Below are 24,448 nucleotides of genomic sequence, written 5' to 3'. Positions count from 1 at the left end.
TGTGGACCAGTGGGGGGAGGGGGTATCTAGGAGAAGGTTTTTCTGTGCTGCCTCATTAAACTCAGTAAACACAACTCTGCCAGAGTCAGGTGTCGAACCTCGAGCCCCCTTCATAGGTAGCCAAGCCAAACTAAGTTCAAGCCCACTTAGCCTCTCGACCACGCTTCCCAATGTCAGTCCTTTATACTTAGTATACTGAAGTCATTTTTAATCAAATAAACATAGAAAATGACAGTAAAAGAATCTTATTAAAACCTTACCAGCTACTTACTTGTCAAGGAGTTATTTAAACCTTTTATGAAATAAAAATATTTTGTCATTTAGCTCTTTGTCTGCTTATTATGTTAAAAGTTAAATTTATAAAGTCAGTGCAAGTAAATAGTTAAACAAATTTCTATTCATTTTTCTGTATTAGCAACTAATGTCTGAGTTTGTCCAACAGGTTCTGACTGACGGCTACTCTGCTCATCTTAACCAACTTATGACCCCAGGTTTTACCCGTCCAGCTGTGGGAAACGCTCGCATGTTCCTACGCAAGTCCAACTTCCGCTTGTCCATGCACGAGCCGCACAGCAGAGAAAGCAAGAAGGCGGTCAAGCACACGTCCAGCCACAGCAACGCAGGGGACTTCCTGTCTGGCAGCGGAGATATTTTGGGCACAAAGATTGTTGTCCAAGACTTTTCTAGCAGTGCAGAGGGACGGTCCCGCGACTCGTCCCCTAGACTGCAGCTGGTGGCTCATGGGAAAAGTACTGATGTTTGATAGACGTAGAATTGTTTTGAAGATGATACTTCCTACTTGATGTAGTGTTTTCCAGTACAATATGTACCACAAGCCTGTTCAAACACAATAATCTGTAGTGAGTTTGTTCTAGGCTCTCTTGTAGAGAGCTTAGTCCCTCATAGGTTGCTACCCCACATAGACCTTTAGTAACATTCAGGGTTGAATGTATGTCTTGAAGGCCTGCAGGTTTGACCTGTTGGATTCAGGTTGCTACCCCACATAGACCTTTAGTAACATTCAGGGTTGAATGTACGTCTTGAAGGCCTGCAGGCTTGACCTGTTGGATTCACCGTGACCTAGGTCTCCCCCTTTGACCAGGGTAATGTTCGGCCCTTGAGGCTGTAACAAATTTGGCATTCCCACTGATTGTAAGATAGCTTTATTTATTTCTACCTAAATGTCTTCATCCGCCATTTTAATTTGCTCAACAAAATGTCTTGATTGTCTGTCACTCAGAACTTATCAACAGTCAAATGACTTTTGAGGCTGTTGTTAGAACAAATCTTCTGATGTATATATTGCACCTTATATTGTACAGTCTAATGAATGACATTCATTCTAGCTCCAGGTTTTCTAACCAATGAGTTTCTAGTTGATAGAGGAATGTGGTATTGTTGTGGCACGATTAGTTATTTGTTTCATAGAAAGGGAAAGTTTTGACGCGACCATTAAAAACACGACTGGGATTTGAGGAAGAATAGCGAAATGTCAACAGACTACTTTTGACGGCTTTAGAGAGACGCAGGTTTTTATGAACATAGAGATTTTGTTTGACGACATTTGACAGTTCCCTTCATTATTATTAAACGTCTTGTTCAACATTCACTAATAGCGTCGACTAACTTGTATTGTTGGCCTTTAGCCTGTGTTATTAGGTTTCGTAATTTGAGTGTTACCTCTGTTTGACTTATCTGCATCAGACACAGCACAGAAGCACCTAACAGTATACTCTTATTAAGCTAAGGCTCCATCTTTAGGACAGATTTGTCTGAAATGTTTTGACCACTCTCCTTCAGATTAATTCCATGGAAACTAAGTAGTCTTCTTTTTCTTTTTAAATTAATTTATCTGTAAATGACATGAATTAATAATAATATTCATAAATTTGATGTATCAAACATCACTTAACATCTTTTTTTTCCATATATTTATTTAACTAGGGTTTTGAAGGTGTTTTAAAAAAAAAATATATAAATTCTTTGCAGTATCGTAAAATATTACTTAGACTGGACTTGAAAAAACGAAGTTTGATAAAAAAGTGTTTGGTTTAACAAAGTTCAATATAAAAAAAGAGTTTTTAATTTTTTTTGCTAATTAAAAGTATCCGGAAGACTTATAACCAGGACTACAACACTGACCAGTAGATAGAAAATGTTCTATTACTTTGGGCAAATTGGCTTGATTAGCGGCTCAATGCTGTCTTTTCTAGTATTTTATTTTTACCACAAGCTTTTCAAAGACTAAAATGTCTAATCTATTTCTGTACATTGTAAGTGATCACTACTTGCAGATGTACAGTGGAAAAATCTTCAGTCAGTGAGGCTGGACTTGAAAATATATTTTAGGTTTAAATCTGAATCCTGTGCAGGTGTTTGCACTTTTGAATCTGGCCTAAAAGGCAAAGGTATTATAGATTCTCTTAATGAGCTAACCCTTTTAAGTATCTGTGTCTGGATCTAGTGTTGTATTTTATCATTTGAAACTATTTCTCTGTGATGCTCTGAAAGCTACCAATGTGATAGAGGTTCTCAAGCAGTGACCAACTTGTACATTTCTCATTTCTTTGTTGTTGTTTTTTTTAAAACAATTCTTAAGCACAGCTGCTGTTATGTTGTCAGTTTTATGTTGTGTTTTATTGTCACTGACATCCTACACTTGGCATACTGTCATGTTGTCAGTTTAATGTTGTGTTTAAATGTCACTGACGTTACACATTTGACACACTGATGTAAATCATTAGCACATTTTTATGTTTAAAATTGGCCATTGATTGTGTTGCTGTATTCATTTCTACAACCTGAACCTTAACTAGTGCTAAGGTGCTATGATCTATGAGTTAAACGTAACCTATAGAGAGGGAGCTTTACTGTTGACCTTAAAAACTTTGTTCCAAATGATTATTTATATGGGTAACTACAACATATCAAACGTTGAACTAAAATAGACTTACAGTATTAGATACCATGACATTTCTTCAATGTTTGGGCTGCGAGGATCTGTCTCTGGAACAATCAAATCTCTAGTTTTAGAGAAGCTTTCTTTATGTTGAACATACTAAAGCAGGGGTTCTCAACCTGTGGGTCGCTTGCCAGGGGTCGCCAAAGACCATTGAAAAAATGGATTGTTTTTGTCTACTCTCCTATTGCTGTGTGTGTATGCGGGGGGGGTAGGGGGTCGCGGCAGACCGGAGGATTGTAAAAAGGGGGCGCCGAGAACAAAAGGTTGAGAACCGCTGTACTAAAGCTTTCAGTTTGTTCAGAGCTAGAAAAGTGGTTTCACATTTCCATTCATTTTTGTCAAAACCTTGTATTAGTTTGACATGTTCTGGTGTTGACATCAGGCAGTGAAGCTTGGAGTGTGTGTGGAGCCTTTTATAACTAAGTTTTCATATAGAGTTCTGGTTCTCATCTATCATTGTTCATTCCATTTTGTTTTTTCTTGTAAGGGATATAATCTTGGATCTCAGCAAATATTTTGATTTGTATTATTTCACTAATTAAGTTATGTGTTTGTTTTGTTGATTTAGTATATCTGATAATTTCTTGGTAGTCACATTATAGTGATATACATTTCTATTGACAAATCTGGAATTTTGTTGTCAAAACTATGTCCATCAGATCTTATATAATAGTAATGGATTTCTTTCTATACTGTATTTAGTAGATACATATATACACACACTATCATTCAAAATAACTATTATTTCCAGTCAACAGGCATTGAAAGTTCTCCCTTATTTAAAGTACTCAAGATTCCCATCTGTTAAAGCATGCGTACATTTATCGATACATTATCAAACTTAACATAATGATTGTGAGGACAGGTAGACCTAGAACTGGATGCCCATCATATGATATAGAATTTGTGGGCAGCATAGTATAGAAATACCTGGGCTGATTTTGAAATCCAGTCCGCCCCTGACATGAAACCAATCACACAACACAGAAATCTGGTCACATGAAACGTTGTCAAAAGCTGGAGTTTAAACAGTTGAACTTTACACCACAGACCTGAATTCTTGAAGTGAACATTTGATTTGACAAAGTCAATCTTGAGCATGATAAATGGTGATAGTAATTCAAGTTACAAATACATTTCCAGAATAAATGAGATTTTTTTTGTTTTTTGTTCCTTCTACTCTACTTCCAGTCCAGCGTATATCTGATGTCCAGATCAAGTTATTTCAATGGCAACTCTGTATGTAGAGTGACTGTATGAGACACACACCACTAGCCACCAACACTGTAGAAGTAGTTCAGGACATTAGACATTGTCTGTAAGCTTTGTACTTGCAATGATGTCCTTACCAAAAAAATCTTGAGCTAAATTGATTGTGAACAGACAGACATCCATGACAATCCCACCAATGTACTGTACACACCTACCTCTTTGTCCCTAGCCTGTTGATGACTTTGTTGATAACATTATTTACACTTCATGGATCTTTTTTTTTTCTCTGTTTAGTTACATTTGTCATTATAAAATATTTTCAAAACTGCCATCAAGATCACTACCAATGACATGCCAACCAAAGTTTCTATACATAGGTACAAGTGGCAGCTTACTGAAAAAACTATGTATAGATTAGCAATAGGCAGATAAAAGTTAGTAATGTACCAAATAGTTGTTTAAACATGGAAACAGACAGCGTTATATTTGGTACATTTAAAACTTTAAGAGCTAGGTCAAGTGTGCTATGTCACTTGCAGATTAGTGTATATTACAAGTTTATTGAAATGGCAACTTTTGCCCTTACAAGGGCATTATTAAATGTTACAAGATGGGTAGTAAATATTTTCTTTAAAAAGAAATAAAAATTCTTTTAAGAAACTTTCAATTTTTTGAACATTGAATACAAATTAGTTGAAATATTCTATATTATTAATTATTTAAACTCCAAATAGCCAATAGGCCAATTTTCCACTGTTCACATTATTTTGTGTTTATAGTTTTAAAAAAAAACATCGTCTGCTGAAGTAGCAGGTGTAAAGTGAATGTGATTGTTGATCGAATTATTTCCCCATGACATTATGTTTTATTTCAATCTGTAGTCTCAATTCTTTTCCGTTTGTATTTTTTTTTTTCCTATTTACGATTTTTGGTGTCTAAAGCAAATAGAAAAATTTTTAACTTGAAGCTTTTTATACGAGCAAGTGATGTACTATTCATTTAGAAGTGGGAAATATACTGTTAAGAGAACTGGGAGGATGTATTATAATGAAAGAGGGAACTGGGAGGATGTATCATAATGAAAGAGGGAACTGGGAGGATGTATCATCATGAAAGAGGGAACTGGGAGGATGTATCATAATGAAAGAGGGAACTGGGAGGATGTATCATAATGAAAGGGGGAACTGGGAGGATGTATCATGGAAGAGGGAACTGGGAGGATGTATCTTAATGAAAGGGAACAGGGAGGATGTATCATAATGAAAGAGGGAACTGGGAGAATGTATTGTAATGAAAGAGGGAACAGGGAGGATCTATCATAATGAAAGAGGGAACTGGGAGGATGTATTGTAATGAAAGAGGGAACTGGGAGGATGTATCGTAATGAAAGAGGGAACTGGGAGGATCTACAATTAAGATGGCGAGAAGTGTATGTGGGGGGGGGGGGGGGCTGTAGTTTGAAGAAATTAAGTAGATGGGGAACACATTGTCTTTAAAACCATTTTATTTTGTGTCTGATTAATTCTTAATATAGACATTTAGCCTGCTTCATTTGCACTGACCTATATAAATATCACAGGAAAACATTTAGACTTCATTCAAAGCTGTGCTACAAGAATGTCGAGATGTTTTTATTTACAATATTCTTTAATGTTATAAATGTCTGTATGCGCCATATATATATAATATAAAAATGTAATACATGTATATCTTGCTACAGTCAGACTATGCTCATGCATTGGCTCTTGTAGATATGTACATAGTCAAGTGATATAAATGTTATTTTCTACAAAGTTCCAGATTTATTTTCATGTTATTTTTCCTCTATGGTCAGTGTTTAGTCATATGTAAACTTTCAATGTTGTTTTTTTTTTGTTTTTTTTTAGTATTACAAATTTGTTTGCATTATTTTTATAAATATCATTTCCTTTAAATAAAGTCTATAAATGCTTGGGGTTTTTTCTTTGAAATGCTATAAAAAAAAAACGCAAGATAAAGACAGTATAAATAGTATAAATTATTCAATTTATAGGAGACTTTAGTTTTTGCCAACTTTTGAACTTTGTTCATTATTGATGGTATGTACTATAAATAGTAGTGTATACTTTGTACTGCAATGGTATCTTAAAATTATGAACTGTGACTTGTACTGAAACAAAAAACATGTTCTCACTTTTCTAGTAAAGCTATATTGTCCTTTAGGCATCATAGAACTGTAAGAATGCTTAATGAGTCCTACTCATATCAATTCCTTAAGCTTCCTGCGTAAAGCTCTTAAAGGTACGTCTTTCTATCTCCCTTTGCACTCATACTTTAATGTGACCATTGACTGTCTCGAGTTATTTCCCTTAATATTTTTAAAAAAAAATTTTCTTTTTTGAGGCTGAAGAATTATTTGAGTTGTCTATTTCTCTGTTGGTAAAAATCAAGTTGAAATTTTTTTCCCCCTAACTCTAATTAATTATTTGTGTATTTTTGTAGATTTAATATGTTTTTTGTTTGTTTTTAAATCCAACATGATGTGTACCCTTTCACTTTTGGCTCTATTTGTTCACAGAAACATATTCATTGTTGACTGCTTCAATAGGATTCAAACCCTAACTCTTCATGGTACGTCTTTCTATCTCCCTCTGCACTCATACTTTAATGTGACAATTGACTGTCTCAAATTTGATTGTGACAATTGACTGTTCACTTGTTTGTAATGAGATGATCAATGTCTTAATAAACTCATCAAAATGATTTTTTTTTTGGTTCCATTTTTTGTGTATTCATTTTGTATTACAGGTTACAAGTTTTAATATAGTTGATGCTTAAGATTTTCTTTTCGACGTCTGCGTCTGTCCTTGGCAGCGGATTGTCTTTTGGTCTCAAATGTGTATCCCGGCGGCCTTTGTCAGTGACCTCTCTTTTATGTCAGCTAAGGCAAGTTGGCGCCTAAGCTGGTCTTTGAAGCGTATCTAAATTGACCACCTGGTTATGCTTGCCTTGGATGTTGCAAAATATGTAGGTCACAGCTGGGGCTGCGCATCCACGGGAAATACTGCATTCCTCACTAATCTTCGAACTCGAAGACAAGCCTTATTACAGTTGATGCATTGACCTTTGACCTATTCTGAAAGTGATCACATGACAACCCGAGAACATTAGTTATAGAAGGCCTGAACTGTGAACTACAAGGTCAAAGGTCAATGTTAAGGCCTTCTAAAACAATTAAACCATGGGCAATTAAAAAAAAAATGAACTCCTTTCTGGACAACCAAACTGCCGACAGAGAAAACATTGATAAAGTTTGAGACCCTTTAAAAACAGCTTTGGGGTGAGAATCCTTGGCCGAGGTTAAACATTTAGATTTTCGAATCTTGAGAATACCTTGTGTAGGACCATTATCAAATGCCATGAAATTGATACTGGTTGACAGGTTTGCAGAAGTTTGATTCTGTTTCTGATGATGTGTACCACAGTTTTGTTCTAAGACTTCATAAGACATGCTGCACTGTGTAAATAGTGAAACTTGAATCTTCAAACTCGAACACATTCGCATTCTTCAAACATTTTATAATTTTATTGTTTTCGTAATAAATCATCGTCTTTAATACAAAAAAAAAATTATATATATATGACATAAAGATTGGCTTCGTGATTCTTAGGATCAATAAATCAATGGAATGATTCAACATGGCATCATTTAAATAAAGGAATGAAGTACCGAGAGTTGATTAATAAACTCGCACTTTAATTTTTTATTTTATGTTGTGATCAAATTTGGTGTGGGTTTTTTATACATATTCAAGAAACCAATAAAAGACTTTTAAAAATGCGTTCAATAAGATCACATGATCGATTCCCGTACAGCTGGAAGGAATGGCACACCACCACACACGAAAGGACAACATCGAAATTTTTAGCCCCTCCCCCCCTGATGGATAATACAGATTAGACCACAACGCACCTAGACATGCTATAAGCATGAACGATGCGGTGTATAAAAGAGATTTTAAAAAATTAAAGAAAATTAAGCAATGCAGTACCTACGCAACTTATTTTATAACAATCAACCTGTGATAGATAAATACATTTTACAATTGAATAAATATACAGCTCTATGAAAATCGTATACATGTATATATATATATATATATATATATATACAAGTATAAGGCTCTGTTATGCTTGGCATAATTATTTGTAATATGTGTGTGTGCTTTTTTAATATAGTTAATATCGATAAGGATTTAATTACCTTATGGTTTATTGATTATTATGATGTAAAATCATTTCTAGATATTTTTCACCCATGACTTAATATCCCCAATTAGGCCCACGTGAAGACCACGACCAAACATACACAATTCATATTTTACAATATATTTGTGTAAAACCTTAAAATGTTACAAGGAATAAGGGAGATAATCTCAATAACCTTTCTTTATTTGCACGAAATGTGTTGTCGTTCTTTGGACCAGCAATGCTCACGATACTTCAATATGGCTGCAGTTTGTATCGATATCACTTGCATAGTCTGTGTTTAAGACGTCTATAAACTCTACGTACTCAGGGCCACACTGAGCCAACATTTCGTCCCGATGGCATCGATGATAAAAATGTTCAAATCTGAGGATAAAATAAATAATGTTTGACTGGCTACTAGAGAAGGGGCCGTGGTGGTTACGTGGGGGAAGCGTTTGGCTTCCGAACCGAGTGGTCTATAGTTCTAATCCCATTGAAGATTATACAGACATTTTGGGGATTTAAAGAATCTCCCTGAGTCCACCCAACTCTAAATATTGAGAGTTAACCACAAATAATTCACGTGCAAGGTCCACTAAAAACTAATTGATGATTGCTCGGCTAATCACACAAACTATTGGTACCTAAGATACGTGACGACGTAATGGCGATTGGTCTTTGCACTGGCCGAATAACACCCTCGTTAACCGTGGGCCACTGAAACAGATGACCTCTACATCATCTGCCCCATAAGATCGCAAGATCTGAAAAGAGACACCTGTCCTTTACTAGTTCCAAGAAAACTGGTACACATTAAAAAAAGAAAGAGTTGGCCTGCTTTCTATTTTGCTTTCGACGCCTCTGTCAAAAACGCCCTCGGCGATTTTCATCTGTTTTTGTTAGACAGGTTTCGGACATTCTAGCTCCCGTAAGATGGTGGGAAGCAGGGTTCGAATCCAGGACCTTTGATCCAATAGTCCAGCGTACATTCCAACACGACCAGGCAGCCATCCATCGTGAATAACTATAAATAGCTAGCTTTTATGGTGTGTCGAGTGTAGATACATAATATATATAGATCAGGCTTGTCTTTGAGTCCGAAGATTAACAAGGAGTGCAGTATTTCACGTGGGTACGCGGACCCACCTGCGATCTATATTTTGCCAGACGCAGCGCAGACATACCCATTGTCCGCTGGTGGTCGATTTAGATTATTTTTTTCGCCGTCTACGTCTGGGCTCGGCCGGTCTGTTCTGTCGGAGAGGTATCCGGGCAGATAGAAACGTGTTACGTCACTATTACCAATGGTTCGAATCCTAGTTCGCTTGGATTAGAGGTTACACCGAATGCTGAGCACACCAGAGAAACTCCCTTACATTCTTGCCCTTAAGTCGTGGGGGGGGGGGGGGGGGGGTGGGGGGTGTCCGCCATACAACGGCCCCTGGATAGTGACTCTCTTTCATCCCTCGCCAGTGCTAAGGACTGGGGGGGGGGGGGATCGCATTTGCCTAATCGTCCCTCTGACGACCTTTTCCACCCCAGTTTTCCCCACGCTGAGTCAGAGAAGCGGTGCCTAGGACCTCGAAGATATAATAAAGGATGTTTCCTTTAAAAAAAAACAAAAAAACATTGGCACCGTAATCATACGGAGAAACAAACAAAATATTTTTAAAAAACTTTTTAAAAAATCAAAACGTATCCAAGGGGGATAACTCCACATTTACAGCCAGATATATCTCAATGCGCGAGATTTCTTTATTTTTTTTCATATCAAATAAATTAATTACCACTATTTAATTCATTAATTGATTAATTATTTTTTTTTAGAGATTAATGTTTCATTGAGGAAAGTTTTAACTTGACCGGAGAATGGAAAGTGGTAGAAATGACGTGTTCAAATTTTGTACCGGACAGACTTCTCATTCTTCTCATTTTAATGTCGAAGAGTTCAGATCAGTAATCCTATGTCAAAGATAAACCGCGCAGTGGTTTCCAAATCGGGGCGCTCTCCATATAGCTTTCTTTCTATTGGGGTGATTTGGGACCAGTGTCTTATACTGGCCTCTTGGTAAAGAGAGCAGTTTTGGAGGACATGGTCAGCATTCTCTGGTGACACTCCACGTGTGCAGATTTCACTGGTTCCAACTTTGAGCTTCCGGTACATATGTTGTCATATTCTGTTGTGTCCGGTCCTGAGTCAAAAGATTAGACGTTGATCTTGTCGGGATAGCTTATAATAGGCATCATCTTTCTTGTGATTGAGCTGATCTAATTCTCATTTATTCTACTCTCTACCAGACAGACAAAATAAAGGATCATCTATAAAACAGACACAGGAAATCGACCTCTCCTGGGTTGAGAGACATTTTGTTAGAGAGTATTCAGTTGACACCATTGCCAATGGTATGCACATACAGCTAAATTATAAGAATATTTCACTTACACACAAAAATAGTTTTCACCGTCTGGGAACTTTATGTTGGTCAAATCTGCCTGGATTTTCGCTTGTTCGATACACATGTCCTTGAGATGGCTGGGCGAGCAGTGGACAGCGTTCAACTTTAAGTAGGCTGGACAAAAAAAAGAAAATAAATTGCATCTGAGTGAGGAATTAGCCAGTAGATTATTTGATTACCTTCTTAAGAATTAGCCAGTAGGTTATTTGATTACCTTCTTAAGAATTATCTAGTAGATTATTTGATTACCTTCTTAAGAATTAGTAGATTAATTGATTACCTTCTTAATAATTAGCCAGTAGATTATTTGATTACCTTCTTAAGAATTAGCCAGTAGATTATTTGATTACCTTCTTAAGAATTAGCCAGTAGATTATTTGATTACCTTCTTAAGAATTAGTCAGTAGATTATTTGATTACCTTCTTAAGAATTAGTCAGTAGATTAATTGATTACCTTCTTAATAATTAGCCAGTAGATTATTTGATTACCTTCTTAAGAATTAGCCAGTAGATTATTTGATTACCTTCTTAAGAATTAGTCAGTAGATTATTTGATTACCTTCTTAAGAATTAGATATTACATACCGCCTTCATTGGATGAAAATTCAAAAATAGTCCTTTAAAATAGATTAATGAAAAGTCCTACATCCGTGTTTTAATCTGGCCGGCCTTTTTATTTTGAGACTAAACTCTACTAAATCAGTGATCTTCCATGCAACCCTTTCTTCGCAGTAATGATACTGATAATTTTACAAGTTTGTATTTAATTGGAAAAGATAATCTCTACGCCATATTTCCCCATTACCACAACAATGATGACGTAACAGTTGTCAGGAAGTGACGATATAGTTGTTAAGGTAAACAAAATGGAATACTGCCTCTAGACAAGACACAAAGACCTTCTTGAGCTAGAATAGTTCTTGTTACTTTAAAACAGTTGAAACAAAAAAGTTCTTATATGAATTTGTCCTAGCGTATGGAGCAAGAAATATTCTTTTTATCTTTTTGTCTAATTAATTAGTGAACTATGTAATCTTACTTTATAAGTTATGGCTTATGTATTTCGCCACTTTACAATCTTACTATTATAAGCACCTGTATTTCCATACCTGTCTTTCCATAGTCCTGACAGAAGTGTGTCCACTCCGTAACCAAAAGCTCATTATCAGGTGTGTCCTTGGTACACAGCATGAGTTCCTCATTAATACACAGTTCCACTTCATTGATTGCACTAGGTCACAGAAGGCAATACAAATGGTTTATAAGTTAGGTGATAGGAATCTTTTCTTGGCTTCACGTGCAAATTATTGTATAATTACTTAAACATATTAAAAGTAATTTATAATAATTTTATATCTAGTGGACAGACATTGTGCAAAACAACAGAAAACATTGTAAAACAGGCCCTTGACCGGAAGTTTGGTACCCACAGGGGAAGCGAAAGGCCAGAAGACCAACGCAAACATGGAGAGGATCGTTTGACCAAGAGACAAAGACGGTGGGATGGACATGGACCCAGCTGAGGGGAATTTGTCAGAGTCCTATGGGGAGTGCTGTTGCGGCCCTGTGCTCCTCTCAGAGTCAAAATGACTAAGTTGTGTATTGTTAATATATACAGCAAATTGTAAGAAGTATGAATGTAAGTGCTGAATAAAAATAAAAATCGTTTGACCAATCTTGATAAAACTTTGCATAAATGTTCCTTAGAAACTAATGGTAGACGTAAGATATGCAAAGTAGCCCTACCATACGCTACCACAAACTAAAACTCTATAAAAAATTTAAAAAAAAAAAAAAAAAATCTTACAATATTATTCTAAAAGTATATCAGGCAGAATCTGGATCAAATAGCTAACGTCATACTATCGCGCGCATGCGTAGTGTAATGATACAAATCATTGGTTAATATGCATGACTAGATGCATGACGCGTAGGACGTAATCATCTTCTTTTTTTTTTTATTAACGTCTGTATTATATAAGATAAGAAGATAAATCAAATGAGAATGAAGGATCACAAACAAACAAACAAATATTAAAGGTGTATTATTGATGAGCATGTTGACCCTTAATAAAACTAACCTATATAATACATTTTACTTTCAAATGTGTTTTTACTAGCACAACACATTCGCTGCAATTTCAGATTTCTTTATTTCAGATTTTATTGACTCATAAAATTAACGTCTCCAAGTGACAATACATATGTAGATCTAGTTCACCTCAACGAATGCTGTTTTTTTTTTTCAAATGTAGAATGTACATTTTTATCTTATCTTATACAGTACTGACGTTACTTCAAAAAAGAAGATAATTATGTCCTAACCATGTCAAGTGTCAATCTTATCTTGCATGTTAATCAACGACTTAAACTCTGCTAAGTCGTTGGTTTTCTAGGCTGATTCAGGCAACCAACTCCATTCTCTAATTGCACTAGGGAAGAAGGAGCACTTGTAGGAATTTGCTGTAGCGTACGGAATAAGAAATGTGCCTCTATCTTTGAGTTTTTTCTGGGTATTTCATTAGGTTTTGTTTTTTCTCCAGTCTTCAGTCATGGGCTGCAGTGGCGAATACAGTGTTATAAACCTGGTGGCGGCACAGAGAGGGGGTAGTGGTGTGTGTGTAGTCAGCCGACGCAAATCGCCCCAGGCCAGCGCTAGACGAGCGGTCAACCGTGACGAGTTACGACGGTCAGCCGAGACGAGTGTCAACACGGCGGTTCGGGATGGATCGACGGCGGTCCGGGAAGGATCGACGTCGTGAACAGAGCTCAGGAGCGTCACGAGAGTTTTAGTCATCTGACCACCTAGAAACGTCGAGCGGCGTTCTGTCCGGTTCGAGAAGGCCAGTAGGGACCCTATATAAGAGCGGAGGTGTCGCAGTCAAGACGGTTCACGGCAGGGGTTCAGAGCCCGGTTCACTACAGTCCGGTCGACTACAGCACAGTTCAGCGGTGTGGTTCTGTACGGAGCATTACGACGGTTCAGTGCGGAGTACTGTCAAGTACAGTTGAGACGACTGGCGTCTTGATCTTGGTCTGCGATCGAGTCCGACACAACGAGCCTAGTGTGTGAAGTCTGTCCTGAACTGTTGAACCCAGTGCAAGCCCGGAACGAGACGGAGAGGCCAGTGCAAGAGTTGATACTGCGGTACAGTGTTATCGGAGAGATATTTGTACAGTGTACGTGTTGCCAATTGTACAGTACTGGCTGTTATTTATTCAACTATTAAACTGTTACGTTACTTTGGAGCCCTGAGTTGTCAAGTTCTTTAAGTTGGTGGTGTATGGTGCAGTTTGCAGAGAGCCTGGATAGTGAGATTCGTAACAATATTCATTACATTCTACAACTATATACTTAACATTTTCATCTCAAATTGACGATGCCAACGTTGATTTAACCCCATTAAACAAAATCGATTTTTTGATTTATAAACTTTATTTTGTGTTGTGTAAAAAGAGCATGCATTCCCTTATCATTCGATACCAACTATAACATTTTCTGATATCTAACATACAAAGTTATTGAAGTTTAATCGTAACAGGATTGTGAAATACAAATGAGCGAAATGAATTTAAAAATCAGGTTTCTCTTATATTTTAAGAATATGCAGAAAAAAATGCAGATTACAAATATGTAATTTGATTTCCTCGGAGATAAATAGTTTTTAAAATATAAATTTTTAAGTTTTATTTCTTATTACCATATATTGTCATTGGAAATAGCCATTTTGATTTTAAGGCTTAATACTAGACTATCTCCCTTGAATTACTTGCCAACATTTTTCTTGCTGTTTTGTCTTTCTTTCTAGCAGCTATTAGATCTAATATTAAAATTCATTTAAAATGATAGCATAAGAACAAAAAACTCTGTTTAAAAAAGTTATTGAAAAAATGAAGAAACAACTTCATCAATTTATTATTAACATTTTTTTTAGACCTTCATTTCAGTAAATACACTTAAAAATGCATAAGTTGACAGCATAAGAACAAAAATCTCTTTTAAAAAAGTTAAATATAGATAAGGGATATAAATATGCTTAAAAACAACATGGTGGTCAGTAAATGTCTCTGGGCAATTTTAATATTTAAAAATTGCAATTTCTTTACAACTACAGTCCAATCATGGTCTAACTCTATGGTCTAATCACTGGCACATTTCGCCATCTTTTCATTCGCAAGGGCTGGATCATAGACATAAATAAATACAGACTGGCCAATTCAAGAGTTTTATGAAACGAAAATTTGTGACTTGCAATTTTGTGTACTTTATTATACAGCATTTATGAGCAGTATAAAAGTTAAGTATTCATATCTATTTCAGCCACACACCTATATATATATTGTAAATATAAAGGAGGCAGTGTAGTTTTGTTTAATCTCTAAGAATGAAGATCATGCAATTTTTCATAATTCGGAAATCCTAATACAATAGATATACATGTTTTCAAGTTACATGAAGTTACTTCCTTCGGCCAGTCTATATTTATTTATGTCTACGGGCTAGATCTAATTTTAACTTCTAATCCTTGCAAAGATTTTTTTTTTGTTTAGGCCTACTTTTACACGTACAAAAAAGTGTCTGCTCATTTGATTCTTTACTAAAACTAACCTTCAAAATTTCTGTTTCAATTATTAATTTTTACAACTATACGCTCGCTATAACTGTTATTTGAATTTGACACGATCGAAAGGGTCACTTGAGGCACTGTCTGGGGGCTTTTGAATATGTAGTAACAAACAAATCCTTAATAAGCTTATGATACACTTCCATTGAAGCTTAAAGCAATATATCAACGGTTTTAGACTTTATTTAAACTAACTTAAACAAATGAATCTAATTTAAATCTACGTCTTTTTTTTTTCGCAGAAATTTAAATCTATGTCTACTACTATACAGGGCCTCTCAATTCTTTATTTTGGATTTTGTTGACCTCTCAGTTTACAGCTCGATGTGGGTCAACACGAGTTCAATAGTTCAATGGGCACATGACCTTTTCCCCTAGATGGCTTCCCGGTGTTCAGGAAAAACGTGGACACTGGCCATTTCGTTGACAAATCTCGTTACCAGATCTACTTCTTCGCCACTACGAATAATTGATTGGCATTCTTGTTTGCCCGTTTCAAACCTGTGTCATTGTATGGCTGCAGGTGTTAAGTCCTAATAAAGAACTGAAAAGGTTAAAATCGGCCTTCACTTGTCTTCAATGTATTCTTCTGTGCCAAAGCCACCACATATATTTTTTTTTCCTTTGTCACAAGAACCCAGACCAATCGTCATTTAGGGCTGAACTTTGACCTGCAACATCGCAACCTGTGGGCAAGGGAGACGAATAGCTCGTTTTTACGTCACAGGTCAATATGACGTGGCAACAAGCTATTGGCCTTCACTGCCTTTAGGTTGCGCCGTCGCAGATCAGTGTTGAGACATGCTAATACGATTGGTCTCGCAAGAACCAAGATAAAAAACTTAATTTAAAAAGTTATTAATTTATAAATTATATTCTCTTTTTAAAAAACAAAAAATTAATAAAATTAAGATCTACCTATCGTCACAAATACTGCTCCATTGCTCAAGGTTAGTACTAAAAGGTACCCCACTGGACCTGTTATTATGTATACTTGTTCTGACGTCTGCCCACTGTCGAAAGCAGTGTTTATAATCACACTCAGACATGGTACTGCTTTCTTCTAGATCTTCCTCTTTGCAGATTTGACTTCCGGTCTCTGGATCGTAGCTGCACAAGAACTGGCCATCTCTGAATTCTAAATTTTGTAGAGGGGCCTGGTCACTTCGCTGGACTACTGAAAACAAGACCAAGAAAATATTCGAATTGAAATTTTGTTGTTGTTGTTTGTTTAGTCCAGCGGTTCTCAACCTTTTAAGCTCAGCGACCCCTTTTTACAATCCCCCACTCTGCCGCGACATCCCAGCACACACACACACACACACACACACATACAGCAATAGAAGAATAGACAATAACAATCCATATTTTCGATATTCTTAGGCGACCCCTGGCAAATCGTCAATCGAGCCCCAAGGGGGTCGCGACCCATAGGTTGAGAAACCCTGGTATGTAGAGACTTTTATTCTTATATAATGCTTGGTGCGTTATAATCCAATAACGTTTGTGGACCAGTTGGGAGGGAGAGTAACTAGAAGAAATTGTTCGTACTGCTTTTTTTTTAAGTTGCTTGAGTCTAAATCAAGCCTCCCGATGGAAGCCCAAAGCGTTAGCCACTGAGCTATACAAATACTTATAAAAATAGAAGGCTTATATACTAAAATAGAATGTAGTTTAAAATTGTTAGCGAACGACCTGATTCTCTACACAAGGCTTATCTCCCCTTAGCTTATTATATTTCCATGTAAAACAAAATTAATTAATTACGACGAATTGATTTATTAATTGGTCAATGCTTTTATTGATTCATGTGTTGTCATTGACAAGGAATAACTGTTCAAAGTTTCAACTTGATCCAAGAAGGGGAAGTGGGAGAAATAACGTGTACAATTTCCACCCAGACAGACAGACAGACAGAGTGAAATGAAATAAACTTTTGTAATGACAAGAAAATATGAATATTTAGTTACATTATCTGAATATAAAGTAGGGTTCGATCTTTTAAACTGGATCAACTTTTTTTTTTCAAATTTCTTTTTTATAGCTTCTTCACAAAAATATCCCCCCTCCCCCCACCCCACTTTATTAGTTTCGGTCAAGTACTGCAAGGACGATAACCCCTGATGATCCGCCAGACCGACGTCACGTGACAGATTGTTCTATTGTGCCTGCATGTAGCATGAATCACTGCACCACATCAAATGACACCCTAAGTGGAACAAGGAAGGGGCGACTATCCTTATTTACTATTCTAAGCGTTTGGTCAATCCTGTCTGATGAAAGGAAGACGACTCTTGAGACCAACACTTCACTTTTGCACCTCGTCCGTCACAACAATTGTTTCGTTTGAAGAAAGTTTCTTGAGTTTTGTTTTTTAGTTTTCTAAACTTTTTCCTTTTGGAGGTTCAAAGAATAAAAAAAAAGCCCACATAGATATTAAGAAGACCCAAGTAAGAGCCAGAGTTCTATGTCAATGAATGGAAGATCATTAGTGTTATACTTCAAAGAAAAAGAAAAATATCATCCACTTATAATGAAAAGGTTGTATTTAGACCTTGCAGTCTATAGGGCAGATGATGTAAAGGTCATCTGTTTCTGTGGCCTACGGTTAATGAGGGTGTCATGTGGCCAGCACAACGACTAACCGATATTACTTTTCACAAACTAATGTCAGGTAGGGGCCTACCCATTAGAGCTGGGTGGACTCAGAGGCGCCCAAAGTCACAAATTCCCAGTCTTCACCAGGATTTGAACCCGGGACCACAGGTTCGGAAACCAAGTGCTTTACCGCTCAGCCACCGCGCCTTATAATGAAATATGGCTTATATTCCAACAGTATTTCAAAGTAGTTGCTGTCCTTTATCTCTAGAATTTTGAATCTGTTATGTGGGTTTTAACTAATCAAAATCTAGATATGTTCATTTGTAACAATAAGGCTGGTATACCCGGGTCTGACAGCCAATGAAATAAGAAATGCGTTCTTTAATGAAGAAAAGCTGCGATAAAACAATTGAACAATTTGATACAATGAAATAAAGTCAATGGAATGAACTGATGGAACATAGCTGTATCGTCAACATTAATTAGCACACTCGTAGTTCATTAAATGCATACAGACCCCCTGCTAACAACGGCTTTGTCTGCATCAGATGTACCAAATTATGTAGGTCGCACTTGCTTTTGCGGGATTACGAGAAATACAACACGCATTCTTAATCTTTGGACTCCGTGGAAAATAAGGATTATTATTATGATTAAATGCGTATTGGAATAGTAGCGCATTTACTTCAACGATATAGTCGAACTTTAACGACAAAGGATCTGCGCTGCGATAAGGACCAACACTGTCAAAAGGTCGACTATGCCACAATCACAGCGTGTGTTTAACAGAAATAGCTCCAGCTTTAACTCCGGAACTAGATCCTTTGCAGAGACACAAAGGTCAAGGTCCTTGTAAAAAAAAAACTGCTTTACAAAACTATAACGGCGAAACGAAATATCCAGTTGGAGAATAAATAACTACCCCAAGCCGAAACCAATGCGACCCATTACATCGTAAAGGGGAAATAAATCGTACAGAATTGAGATATGTTGCTGTAAATGTGAAGTTCTTCCATCTAGATAAGTATTTTATAAGAGTCTTTTTTCGACATTTTGTTTGTTTACGTTTGAATCTGTATAGCTTTGTAATGGTTAGTTGTGTTTGCTGTTGTTGCTTTTTGGTATTGTGAATTTATTTACATAGTTGTCATCCTAACACAAATAACCAATGCTTCATTATGCATGATTCCATATTCATCACTAGACAACTTGACAAGAATCTGCATATAATTTTTTTTTGTTGACATTAAAAAACCTAAAACTGCATTGGAACAAGACTGACACTTTTTTTCCTTCATACCTCACGCATTCGTCGCTGTCCAAATAAAAAAGTCAAAATTTCGTTTCATTGATTTAGACAACTTTCCACTGTTCCAATGTTTCCCAAACTTTTCCCTTGATGGAACACTTCGCACGTTCAGAGTATTTAGCGAAACATTTTGCTTTTTTTTAGAGAGATTAATTCACGTGGTGGCCTACTTGTTAATTATTCCAGCATTCGTGGGATACTTATTAAGGCCTCGCGGAACAGTAGCCCTCCGCGGAACAGCATATTTTAGTAAAATTTCAGAAAGATCACTTCATTAATAATTGGATCTATTAAAATGATTTAAGCCCAAATGCCATCGACGCATTGGAACTAACATTGATTTGTATTAATCTTATATAAGTAATATCCCTTTTGCATATGGCCACCCCCAAGCAAAGTTAAGACTCTTTTATTCTATTATTAACATGTATCTAAGTATATGTTGAGGAATACGTATATCACGTGATAGGATTCGTAGTTATATTTTCAAATCATTGGATAATGTATACATCACAATGATCACATAACAAATTCAAAATTAAAGGGAAATGACAACTGTTCATTTGCCCGTCTTTGTGTTAGGGCGTTAGTCATATATCTATATTAATTATAATTTTTAAATCAGTACAATACAATTTGAATATCTAGTTTACTATATTTATCTTAACTTATACAGACGTTACTTCAAAAAAAAAAAGATGATGATTACGTCCTACGCGTCATGCATTTAGTCATGCATGTTAACTAATGTTTTAAATTCTGCCAAGTCACTGGTTTCCTAGCTAGCTCAGGCAACCCATTCCATGCTCTAATAGCACTAGGGAAAAAAAGAGCGTTTGTACAAATTTGTCCTAGCATATGGGACGGGAAATGTGCCTTTATCTTTGTGTCTTTCTGAGTATTTTATTAAATTTTGTTTTTGTATTTGAAGATTATGGTTCAGTGTTTTATGTATGATTGCTACTTTACTTTTGAGCCTTCTGTCCTGAAGGCTTTCTAAATTTAGTGATTTTACTAAAGGTGTTACTCTAGTCAAATGTGAATATTCGTTTGTTATGAATTTCACTGCTCTATTTTGTGTCTGTTCCAGTGTCTTAATGTTTCTTTGAGTTGAGGGGTCCCTAACAGAGGATGCATATTCTATTAATAGCCTAACCAAGGTTAAATAACATTTAATTTTTATGTTCTTATATGATTTATACAATTTTCTTTAAAAACAAACTAATGCTTTAATTGATCTTTTAATACTTTCATCAACATGGGAATTCCATGACAGTTTTTCATTTATTATAACACCTAGGTATTTTGCGGTTTTAGTCTGTGTTACTGGTTTACCATGAATAGGAAAAAGTTGAATTTTTTTATCATATAGTAGAAATCATTTGTTTTTTGTACTATTATATTTGATGAGCATTTTGTATTAGTACTGTTCTAGGGTCAACCACCTCCCTGTATATGACGTATACCAAAGTTTATTCCAAGTGAACCTCAATCGAGCCAGTATGTTGTATACAGCAAAATGTATGCATGGCATTTGTACTAATGATCAGAAGTTTACGTAAAATAACCGCCGTCTGATTATTTCCCATTCTGTTAATGGGATGGCGAGCGTGTGACGTCACTTTACCTTGACCCTCGTAAAGAGCATACGACCGAATTCACCGATCTGTTGTTTTGTTGTGCCGGCCAATTATTCTTATATTCGTAGCTTCAAATCGTGATAATTTGTTTTAGCTGTTGAGTTTGGCTACTTATATTAAAATAAATCAGACATCTGATGCATCTCGAAATTAGCACTTAAATAAAAAAAAATTATCGACAACAATGGCGACCGACATTTATGTTATGTGTTTTTCTGTAGTCTGCTGGCTGTCGTCTGCTAACTCTCTGACGTCATCCTTTTTTTTTTTACTTCGTCGTATTTATGGCGTCATTTTTTTACCCAGCTGCACTATTGAATCATGGGATACGTACTTGAATAATTATTCATAAGGTCAAAAGAAAACTTTCATCTCAGTTGCGTTTACAAAAACCTCTTTAAATCTAGCAACAACACATAGTCTTTCAATGCTCACAGTCACACATACACTCTCTCTCTCTCTCTCTCTCTCTCTCTCTCTCTCAAACACTCACTCAAAAACATGCAAAGATTTAAACATAATGCCATAGTCCCAAACTTTGTCTTTAAAGGAACACTTCCCATTTTAAGAGAATTCAACAGAACCCTTCGGGTTTTTTTTTTTTGGGGGGGGGGGGTTTGGTTGTTTTTTTTACATGTTGGATTTAAATAAATCAAGTAAAGGGTATCTAAGGGAAACAACTTTACATCAACAACCATATAGTACAATGCTGTAAAATGTATTTCCACGTTTCAAAATCAAACAAAAATAATTGCCACAATTAAATTAACTAATTGGTTGTGTTTTTTTTTTTAATTGATTTGTGTTTTGTTAGGAACAAATAAATAATTGTGTAAAGTTTCAACTTGATCAGACAGACACAGTGAGTTATTATTATCTTTGTTTAAAAAAAAAGCTAAATCATAGTCTAAATTAAAGTAATCTTTTTTTAAGTAAAATCCATAATAAATTATGCAAACATAAAGTCATTAAGATTAATATGTAATGATTTTGATGTTGTAGTGTTAGGTATCTCGAACAAGGGAAAGAAATTATAAGAAATTAGTGGTATAAGCTGAATTAAGTCAATTTAAAGGTCGTCGTCTGAGTCCTAGTGAAAAAAAAAATTTCTCTTTCAGACCTTGCGATCTATGGGGCAGATGATGTTAATGTCATCTGTTTCTATTGACTTTAGTTGGGGGGGGGGAAAAGTAAAGGCGGTTGGTCGTTGTGCTGGCCACATAACACCCTGCTCGTGAACCATTGGCCATAGAAACAGATGACCTAGTGAACACAAACCTGAAAAATAGGACGTACGGTTTGATCGTCAATGAGCTGAGCCGAAGGCTCTTCGAGCTCTAAGTTTGAAAAAAAACTGTTTGAGCGTCAAACAGTAAAATAAGACCTGCGTGAACCACAGTTCTGTCTGGAAGAGACCCAAGTCAATGCCTATGTAAAGCATTGCTATTTGCAATGCATCTGGACCCCGGGCGCATGGGCTAGAATGGCCGAAGGCCGAGTGAACCGGGTACCTCCGCCATTTTCCTAGTGACTATAGAAACAATAGATAACTATACAATCTTTCATGTTCATAAGATCTCCTCGAGCAGAGTGGTTACCGTGTTGGCTTTAGAAGCCCGAGAAGGATTGAGCCATGAATTCTAATTCAGTTCGTCCCCCCCCCCCCCGCATTTTTATAAATATTTATAAATGCTTTTTTTTTTTAAAGTAGAGTTGCTTTTCTTGTTCATTACCGAGAAGAGCTAATAATAGACAATCCATTTTTCTATTTTTGTATTCTTAGAAAAAAAAAGTCCATGTGTAGGTCTTCTAGTTCGTTGTTCCAGTAGTTTATGGAACACCTAGTCGTCTCTACGAAACCTTAGTGTTCCGCGAAAAAACAGTTTGTGAAACACTGTTATAGTGAATAGTCGTACGCTGGTTTACTATCCAGTTCTAGACAGAATCAAATTGGACCACCAAACACAAGCAATAACATACAGGTGTTGACTATCACGTGACCTTTGTGTTTTTAGGGGGGGGGGTGAGAGAGTTATCAGGGGACAAGATGGTGGATAGAGTTGGAGTATAGACATGTTTTCGTTAAACATCTTAAAGGTAATCAAATTAATTGAAAGCTAATAAACAACAATTATTATCATTACTAAACATTTCTAAAGCATAAGATTACTTTTACAACGCGACAAAGTGGCGGGATCTGATGGTTACCTGGTATGATGGTCGACAGTGTGAACCCTGTCATCCCCTGCTGTTCTACAGGACCTTAGGTCTATGACATCATAATCTATATTTACAAAGGAACGTCTGCACAAAAAGCGTTGAACACACACCTGTGACGTGGGAACCTATGGTCAAGGAACATCAACGTGCTATTGGTTTCCTCAGACCACAGGCTACTACGTCACAGGTCTGTGTTCAGGACTACTATGACGATTGTCTCGGTTAAACAGACCAGGTCACACCATTATAATATTCCCCTAGTTGACACTGTTAAAGGGAGACAATAAAAAAATAGTTATTATTTCCCTTTACTGAACCCCAATCCTCACAGTGCCAGAGAAGGAGACTGAAAAATAAACTCCTTGTTCTAATTACAGCTACTCACCTAATACCAGTATAACAGAACATACTAGAGGACAGCGTACAACAGCCATTGTTTAAATATTGAAATAAATTGTTTCGTTTACTAAACACAACACGAAGAAAACAATCGCAGAGGAAATAGTTTTTGTTTTTGTTTTACTCCGATCACAAACAACTACTGTATAGTGTAACACAGCTGCTCACATGTCAAGTTTACTAAATACTGCAATTTCTAAGGGTCAGTGTCATTACTCGCAGCCCCCGCTTTCCTTGAATTGCGCTGTTTAGACAAGGGAGAGAAGAAAGCACGTTACTGGGGATACTTCAACTTTGACGTCACGGACGAAATACGAATGAATGAATGAATGTCTTAAAGACCAAAAGGAATGAATGAATGAATGTCTTCAAGACCAAAAGGAATGAATGAATGAATGTCTTAAAGAACAAAAGGAATGAGTGAATGTCTTCAAGACCAAAAGGAATGAATGAATGAATGTCTTCAAGACCAAAAGGAATGAATGAATGAATGTCTTAAAGAACAAAAGGAATGAATGAATGTCTTCAAGACCAAAAGGAATGAATGAATGAATGTCTTCAAGACCAAAAGGAATGAATGAATGAATGTCTTAATGACCAAAAGGAATGAATGAATGAATGTCTTAAAGAACAAAGGAATGAATGAATGAATGTCTTAAAGACCAAAAGGAATGAATGAATGAATGTCTTAAAGAACAAAGGAATGGAATCTACCTGATTAAAAAAACCAAGACAATTAAAACAAAGAAGCAATAAAAAAAAATTACAATAGAAAAAGGTTACAATAAAAAAA

The 24,448-nt window shown here is 36.2% G+C and overlaps 2 protein-coding genes across 5 annotated transcripts in view; one reads left to right on the top strand and one right to left on the bottom strand.

Annotated features, from left to right (window-relative positions):
- Positions 1-6,916, top strand: part of LOC106076948 (protein retinal degeneration B-like) — a 119,357-nt gene extending 112,441 nt beyond the window's left edge. For all 4 annotated transcript variants that reach the window (XM_056005590.1, XM_056005587.1, XM_056005589.1 and 1 more), the window contains one exon: positions 443-6,916. In XM_056005590.1, the coding sequence (XP_055861565.1) occupies positions 443-763 (321 nt within the window). In that variant the 3' untranslated portion in view covers positions 764-6,916. The remainder of the gene's footprint in view (positions 1-442) is intronic.
- A 1,668-nt stretch (positions 6,917-8,584) lies between these two features.
- Positions 8,585-24,417, bottom strand: LOC106077225 (uncharacterized). The gene is made up of 5 exons (XM_013237994.2): positions 23,642-24,417; positions 16,405-16,663; positions 11,971-12,092; positions 10,848-10,974; positions 8,585-8,788 (listed from the first exon to the last, which is right to left on the bottom strand). Exons 1-5 carry the CDS (start codon positions 23,688-23,690, stop codon positions 8,647-8,649), a joined length of 699 nt encoding a protein of 232 aa, XP_013093448.2. The 5' UTR covers positions 23,691-24,417; the 3' UTR covers positions 8,585-8,646.
- Positions 24,418-24,448: the final 31 nt, after the last annotated feature.

Source organism: Biomphalaria glabrata, chromosome 12 (assembly GCF_947242115.1).
Source record: "Biomphalaria glabrata chromosome 12, xgBioGlab47.1, whole genome shotgun sequence".
Taxonomy (NCBI): Eukaryota; Metazoa; Mollusca; class Gastropoda; family Planorbidae; genus Biomphalaria; species Biomphalaria glabrata.
The sequence above is the reverse complement of the archived record's forward strand: the minus strand, read 5'-3'. Positions and strand labels throughout refer to the sequence as shown.